The 8,147-nt window shown below is 52.6% G+C and overlaps 1 protein-coding gene across 1 annotated transcript in view; it reads left to right on the top strand.

The window, feature by feature from the left end:
- The first annotated feature begins 647 nt into the window (after window positions 1-647).
- RELB (RELB proto-oncogene, NF-kB subunit) overlaps window positions 648-8,147 on the top strand; it is a 30,734-nt gene continuing 23,234 nt past the window's right edge. Inside the window, exons 1-5 of the mRNA XM_024768273.1 lie at window positions 648-662; window positions 1,907-2,042; window positions 3,043-3,090; window positions 6,519-6,527; window positions 8,029-8,147. The exon at window positions 8,029-8,147 is cut by the window's right edge and continues 174 nt beyond it. Coding sequence (XP_024624041.1) covers window positions 648-662; window positions 1,907-2,042; window positions 3,043-3,090; window positions 6,519-6,527; window positions 8,029-8,147 — 327 coding nt within the window. The remainder of the gene's footprint in view (window positions 663-1,906; window positions 2,043-3,042; window positions 3,091-6,518; window positions 6,528-8,028) is intronic.

Genomic DNA, 8,147 nt, shown 5'->3' with positions numbered 1-8,147 from the left:
CCATCAGACATATATTTGCTTATCTCTTTTCCATCTGTCTCCCCCACTTGGATTTCAGTTCCATGATGGCAGGAGCTTTTGTCTATTGTGTTGTGTGCTGTGTCCCCAGCTTTTGGAGCAGTGCCTGGTACTGTTACCCTGTGTGCAATGACTCTAAGTCAGATGTTCACAAGAGCAGATGAGAAAACTGAAACCCAGAGAAATTAAGCAATGTGTCCGAAGTCTCACAAAGTAATGTGACATAAGGTGCTAGAACAGCGCCTAGCATATGGAAGAGGTCTATACGTGTCAACTATTATTCGTATTTAATCCTCACAACCATCCTATTACACCCATTTTACAGATGAGGAAACAGGCTTACAGAGATGAAGTCAGTTTCCTGAGGTCTCCTAGTAAGTGACAGACCTAGGATTTGAACTTAGGCAGGCTGATTCTGAACCTTCAAATCATAGCGTTTCTGGCAATGCCCTTGTCATATGCAGACTACAGCCTGCAGGCCAAAACCAGCATTTTCCAGTTTTTCTGTAATTTTTAGATGTTTTAAGTGGTTGGAAAAAAATCTCGAGAAGAATATTTTGTTTCACATGAAAGTTACACAAAATGCAAATTTCAGTGTCCATAAAATAACGTTTTATTGGAGCACAGTCATGCTCATTGTTTCGGTATGGTCTTTGGCAGATTTTGTGCTATGGCAGAGTTGAGTTTTGAGACTGTCTGGCCCTTAAAGCCTAAAGCAGAGCGTATTTTCTATCTGGCCCTTTGCAGAAAAAGTCTGCTCCATATTTTGCATTATAGCAGTAGTTCTCCAACTTGAGCTTGCATCATATCACCTGAAGGGCTGGGCCACAACCTTGAGAACTGTTGTAGACTAGTCTGCCTCCGACGAGCAGGTGCCAGGGCTGGCTTGGTGAGTGCTGTGCCTGAGTACCCAGTGCAGGCTCTGGCACACAGCAGGTGCTCAATAAATGTATGTCGACTGAATCAGTGAGTCCATGTAGGCCATGAAGAGTAGAAATGGAACACTCAAACTTTTCACAGGGAGACAGGACATCAAACCTTGGCTCTGTGGTCTGAGGGTGCCCGGCATCCAAGCTGGGACCTAATGTCATCCCATCTTTCTTAGGAATAGGCCTAGAAATGTGATCTAACCAAATGGCTGCCCCTCTTTGAGCCTCAGTCTCCTCCTCGCTGCAGTAATTCTATCACCTTCCTCTGATGCTGGTGCAAGGTGTGAGGTATCTGTGAGGCCCCCAGGTAAGCCCAGGGGTCAGGCACTCAGCTCAGTATGTATCCTGGGGGCTACACTGTTACCATTCCTGGACTAAGTTACTGAGCCTTTGAGCTGAAAGTGCTACGGGCTATTAGGAAACTTGGAGGAGCTGTGGGGAGGAATAAAACATCCATCCATTCACTTAATAAAAACTTATTGGGCACCTACTGTTTTTCAAGCGCTGTTCTGGGTGCTGGGGATACAGCAAGGAACAAAACAGACAAGTCCTACAGCTGACATCCTAGCTTTAAACTTTTACGTATGGTCACTCCCGATTTACTCAGGTTAAGGAACTGAGCTGTAGAGAGACCATGGAGGTTTCGAAAAGATTATCATCATTGGCAGCTATGGAGCTCTGGTAACCTCCTGATCCCAAAGCTTCCCTTCGAGACAGAGAAACAACAGGTCAAGTCCGGTTGGCAGACCTGGGGTGGGCAGGCCTCAGTCTTCTTACTTGCTCCATGGGTAGGTTGTGAGTGGCCCCAAGCAGGACTCAGTGGTCTCAACCAGAGCAATGGGCATCGTCGCGGGCCTGGCCCCTCCTGTGCCCCGGCCTCCTCTTCCCGGCCGGCCCCGCCCCCGAGGCCACGTGACGCGTGGGGGTTTTCCCGTTTCCCTGGCGTGACGTAACGACAGGGTGCAGGCCAATTGCCTGCCCGCGTGTGTGTGTTTTGGTCTGGGCTGGCCTCCGGGCCGTCAGTCCCCACTGGTTGGGCCATGCCGAGTCGCCGCGTCGCCAGATCGTCCGCTGCGCCGGAGCTGGGGGCCTTGGGTAAGAGGGGCCGGGGTTCAGGAGAGGAGTCTGGGGCGGGACTGGAGATGCGGGAGGCCTGGGGTCCTGGAGTGGTCTGGGGGTTCCTACAGGAGTCTTAGGGGTTTTGCGGGGAGAGTGTGACGGTACCGGGGACACTATATCAAAGGGAAGGAAGGAGGCAGAGGATGGTGACCGGGTCCGGTCCAAGGTAAGAGAGAGACGTCCCACTAGAGAGTGAGAAGGGGGCGGGGCCTGACCCTGAGGCAAAGAAGGGGGCGGGGCCCGACTACGAGAGGGGAGGGGCAGAGCCTGACTCGGAGAAGGAGGAGCGGGAGCTGCTCCTGAGGGACTGGGCGTGGCCAGACACAGACAGGGAGAAAAAGGAGAGGCCTGGCCCACAGAAGGGGGCGGGGCCTGACCATGAGTGCGAGAAGAGGGCGGGACCTAAACTCAAAGAGGCAAGGTCTCACCTACTCAGAGTAAGGGGCGGGGCTTAAGGGAGATACGGGGGCGGGGCCTTACTCGGAGAGGGAGAAGAGACGGGCCCGACTCTGGCAGAGAGAAGGGGGAGGGCCTGCTCTGAAAAATAGAGGGCGGGGTCTGACTCAGAGAAGAAAGAGGAGGTGGGGCTTGCCTCTGGAGAGAAGTGGCAGGGTCTGAGGGAGAAGGGGACGGGCCTGACACTGGAAAAGAGAAGAGGGAGGGTCTGACCCTGAAATAAGGAAGAGGGCGGGGGCTTTCCTAACTGAGGCTGAGAAGAGCTCCTCCAGGCCCTTCTCAGCCTTCTTAAGGGAGAGAAGGAGCAGGGACTGAGTGTGATGAAGGGTGGGGTGACTGACAGAAACTAGGGAACCTGTCCATGAGTTAAGGAAGGAAGGCCGGACCATGCGGGCTATAAGGGTGAGGGGCATGCTCCAAAGGGGCGCGGCCAGGAGAGGAACGGGGTGGGGCTTGGGAGATTCTCTGGTTCTCCCGCCGTATTTCCATCACCTCCTGAGACATGCCTCCATCCCTGCAGGGGCCGCGGACCTCTCCTCGCTCTCGCTCGCCGTTTCCAGGACCACGGGTGAGAAGCCCTCCACAGTTCCTGCCCATCTGCACGCTCAGGATGGGGCAGGAGGAATCCTATGGAGGTGGCATTGTGTACACCTCTGTCTGGGGGTTTTGCGGAGGTCTACCTCAGCTTTCCTCAGCCTGTATCCCTCCCTGCCCGTTGAGATGGGGTCCCCAGATGCCCCTACCTCCCGGGTGATAAGGATCTGGAGAAGTAAAACTAACCACCTATTCACTCTCTAAGAGAGTCCTCTTTAGAGATTCACTATGGTAGTGCAGAGCGTAATAATTACATTACTGGTGCCACCACCCCTTCACTGTAAGTCACTTCCCTTCTCTGGGCCTCAGTCTTTCTCATCTGTAGGATGGGCATAATATCAATGCCTCAGAGGGACCGAGAGGATTCAATGAGCTGATACAGCTAAACAGTATCAGTATTAAAGCAGTGTCTGGCACACAGTTAAGGGTCACCCAGAGAACTGTTAAAACAGAGTTTTGGGCCCCACCTCCAGAGTTTCTGATTCAGTAGCTCCAGGATGGGCTCTAAGAGTTTGCATTTCTAGCAACTTCCCAAGAAATGCTGAGAACCACTAGTCTATAAGGCCCCTCATCCTGTACCATCCAAAATTCAGTGCTGCCCAAGGAAATGCAGAAGCATGGCCAAAGGATGACATCATCTCTCATAAATGTGCTGGAATTTGGAGGGCAGGGATTGAGTCCTGCCACCAGGAAAACTCAGTGGCCCCAGTGGGCTGGGTCTGAACCTCTCCGGGCCGTCAGTCCCCACTGGTTGGGCCATGGGATGGACCCCAGAAGTGCTGGCGTGGCTGTGGAGGAGGCCCTGCGGGTTCTCTAAGAGGTTTGTGAGTTTGGGAGATAGTGAAAGGTGGGAGATGGCATTGGGAACGGGTACTGCCAAGCACTGGTTCTGGGCAAGAGCAAGGTTGAGACTTTTCTGACCCAAGACCTAGATCTTTGGTTTCTTTCAATTGAGAGTAATTTCTGACGTTATCCATTCAGCATATGTTTATTGAGTTCCAATTGCAAACCTGGCCCTGTGCTGGGCAGTGCTGAGCACTCAGCAGTGACTAAGACAGCCCTGGCTCTGCCCTCACAGGGTTCCCTACCTAGATGTGGAAGCAGATATGTACACAATGAATTAAATGTAGGATTATAAAATGTGATAAAGGCCCTAAACAAATCTTGGGATCAGTGACACCTAAATAGCATGGTGGGGATGGGAGAACGACTGAGATAGACTGGGAGGGAAATTTTCCCTCATTTTGATGGGCCAAACACATACTGGGCCCTGGGTATACAGTGGGGATGGGGCAGGTGTGTTTCCTACTCTCTGGTGTTCACAGTCTACAGGAGACAGATATGAATCACTCTAAAATAAGGTCATGTCAAATCCTAGCCAGTGCCATGAAAATGATAAAACCAAGGCACCTAACTGTGAGTGACTGGAGTGGGGGTTCTGGGGGATATCTTGGATAAAGTAGTCAGGGAAGACCCATCTAGGAGGTGACATTTGACCAGGGACCTGAAAGTGGAGGAGGAGGCATGCAAAGATCTGAAGGAAGAGCATTCTGGTAGAGACCAGCCTGTGCAAAGGCCCTGAGGCATGAAAGACAGCTGCTCAAGTGTGGCCCATCCTGGCTGGCCCTGAATGGTGGCAAGTTTGTGTGGGAGTTTGGATGGGGGGCAGGTTGTTATTTGAGCTGAGCCCTGAATAAAGAGAAGAAGTCCCTAACATTTCCTGGCTGAAAGAGGATTTTAGAGAATAATAATAATGGCTAAGTTTTATGGAGGGCCTGAAGTGGTCGGACCCTGTGCTAAGCAATTTCCCAGTGTGCTTCTAAATCTTCATGTTAATGCCTGAGATATATCAGACCTTTTTATAGAGAAGGAGGCTCAGAGAGGTTAGGCAACTTTCCCAAGGCAACACAGCCAGAAGTGACAGCCGGGATTCAAACTAACATCTGTGTGACTCCACACCCCGTGCTCTGAAACCATGTCTTCCAACCTCCCCATTTTATAGACAGACAATCTGAGGCCTAGAGAGGGGAAGCAATTTACCCACATCCATAAAATAATGTCTCCCAACACCTTACCCAACAGCAGCCAGTATTTATGTATCGTCTACTATTATGGCAGTACTAAGTGCTTCCCATATATTAAACAGCCCAACCAGACAAACATTATTATTGTGTCCATTTTATAGATGAAGAAACCAAGGCACAAAAAGAGTTTAAATAATGGGCTCAAGGCCACATGGTTAGCAAAGAACAGAGCCAGGATTTGAACTGAGGCAGTACAAAACTTTAGCCACAGCTGCTCGGGCCTCAGTTTCCCCTCGCAGCCTGGGAGCTCCTTGAGGGCTCAGACAAAGTCTAACTCATCTTTGGATCCCCAGGTCATCCAGCACGAATGCCTGAGAAGGTGTTTCCAAGTTGAAGTGACTTGAAGTTGGCCCTGCCAGTGATCTGTAGCGTGTCCCTTCCTCTCTCCCAGCCTCAGTGTCCCCATCTACCAAGTGGGGATGTCCTCCCCACCCTGGTGACTTCACAGATCACATGAGATAAGCGGGGCGGGAAGACTGCTTTCCAGGGAGCAAAGGTCTGGCTCTGGGAGCCACTCCCCGATAGTGGAGGAGGAGGACAGGTCTGGCAGCAGGGCAGGCTGGCAACGATTCAGTGGCCAGCAGCCAGCGCAGGCAACCCTGGATGGGGCATCTGGCCCCGGTCTGCCCTCCCTTGCTGTGTGACCCCACAGGCTTGCTTGCTCCCTCTGGACTCCCCTTGTTCTGTCTGTGGAATCATGGGAGGTTGGTTTCCATCCTTCACGGCCCCTTCCAGGGCTGAGCTTTCCTGAGGAGGTGATAAGGGGCTTCCCCAGCATTGCTGTCATTCCCCGCTCAGGAAGTAGGGGCAAATCCCGGATACCGGCTGGGTACTGCTGGGGACTGGCATGGGATGCAGAGGGAGGTGGTTGCCTAGAAGTGAAGGATCAGCGTTCCTGGATCTTCAGACACCAGGAAGTGATCTCCCGGGGTCTAGGGTGGGCTTTAGGGAGGGCTCCACCCCCACATTTTGTTTAGAATCTTGGGCATCCATTTTTTTCCCCTGGTGATGAGACCCTTGGCTTTTCCTTAGATTCTCAACACTGCTTCATAATCCCCGATCTAAAGGTTTTTAGGGGGAGGCATTTGAGGGTAGCCTGACCCTGGGACCCCAACGTTGGGAGCTGAAGGGAGGGTAGGCCAGGAGGGAGAGATGGGGGTTAGGGCTTAACATCCCAGGGAGTCAGAGCCCAGGATTTCCCAGGATGGAGGAAGGGGGAAGGGCTCCGGGAGGGGATGGGGTTGGGGAATCTGTCTTAAAAGATGAAAGTCTTGACCACTTGCTGGACCTCACCTTTCTGTTTCTCTTCCTTCCACAGATGAATTGGGTGAGTATCACAGGGCAGTTCTGGGGGGAGGCTGGGGAGTCCAAGTGCTCACAGAGAGGGACCTTGGCCTTCCTTGTTGGGGAGGAGGTCACAGTATGACTTCTGGGACTGCTGGGGGATTTTAACAAAGTCATGTGCTCCCAGGGTACTTAGCAATGCTTGACACTTAGTGAAGATTCAGCATATGCCAGCCGTCTTTAAAATTAGTTACTGTTACTACAACTATTGTTCGTTCCTTCGATGAGTTGTATTTAGCACCTGCTGCACGCCAGGCACCGTTCTAGGCACCGGGGATTCAGCCACGAACCAAAGTCCCTGCTCTCTTGGAACTGATACTCTAGTGGCAGAGACAGGAGGAAAAGGAATAAAGAGCAAAATAATGTTAGACTGGGCTAAGGAAATAAACAGCAAGAGGCCTGGGGAAAACACACTAGATTGGGCCTTTCTGAAGAGGTGGCCTGAGACCGGAAGGATGAGAAGGAGCCAGCACGGGTTGAATGGGGGGAAGCGTGGAACAGGCAGATGGAGGAGCCAGTCCAATGCCCTGAAGAGGGAGGGCCGGGCTTGGTGGGTGCAAGTGACAGAAAAGAGGCCAGAGCATGATGACAGGGGGCAGTGGGAGGCAAGAAGCCCAGGACAGAGGGGGCCCGTCCACAGAAGGCTCTGTGGCCAAGGTCGGGGGTGTGGGTTTTGTCTTTGTCCTGTTTTCCTGAGATGAGTGGAGTTTGGGGAGAGTTTTATATGGGGAAGGTGTTGACTTTGACTCTTAGGGAGATGGGAGCCACTGGAGGCTTCTGTTCAGAAGGGGACAGGGTCTGACATCAGATCCCTCTGGCTGTGTTTGGCAGATAGACTGGAAGAGGCGAGGTGGGGAACAGGAGTAGTGGTTCAGATGGAGAATGACGGAGGGTGGCCCAGGGAGGGAGCAGTGGGCGTGGGGACAGGTGGTGGGAACGTAAATGTATATTTGAGGTAGAGGCAGGAGAAGTTCATGGATTGGACATAGTAGATGTGCGATCGTAAGCAGCTGATAAAGATGTGCATCCTTACAGCTTGAGCACCGTGGACGGTGGTGCTGCTTTCTGAGATGGGAACGGCTTGGGCAGAGCACCTGTTATTCTCGTTGTTATTAAATGGGGCAAGATGGAGGCAGGGGTACCTGTGACTTGGTTCTACCTTGATCCAGGTGAGAGGTGATGGAGGCATGGGTTCAGGAGCTGTTTCGGAGGTGGGTGGACAGGAGGGTGCAGGAGAAGGAGAAACCAGGCCGACCCCTGGGGTCTTGGGCTTCAAGAAACGGGGGGACGCTACGCGTCTGTTTCCAAGAAGGAGGGCAGGGGCTTTTCTGTGTTCGGAGCTGACGCCCCTGCCCTTGGCCCACAAGAAATATGTCTTGAAGAAATGAACGGACGGGAAAAGGCGAGAGCAGCACAAGTCTGGGGGTAAAAAAAGCCTTTTCTTTGACAATCAGCGTCATCCCTAGGTTTTGCTTCTCCCGCAGAGATCATCGACGAGTACATCAAGGAGAATGGCTTCGGCCTGGAGGGGGCGCAGCCGGGCCCGGGCGAGGGGATGCCGCGCCTGGTGTCTCGCGGGGCGGCCTCCCTGAGCACCGTCACC

This window comes from Neophocaena asiaeorientalis, unplaced genomic scaffold, assembly GCF_003031525.2.
Source record: "Neophocaena asiaeorientalis asiaeorientalis breed wild unplaced genomic scaffold, Neophocaena_asiaeorientalis_V1.1 scaffold629, whole genome shotgun sequence".
In the NCBI taxonomy this organism is placed as follows: domain Eukaryota; kingdom Metazoa; phylum Chordata; class Mammalia; order Artiodactyla; family Phocoenidae; genus Neophocaena; species Neophocaena asiaeorientalis.
Note: the sequence above shows the minus strand (reverse complement) of the source record. Positions and strands in the feature narration are given on the sequence as shown.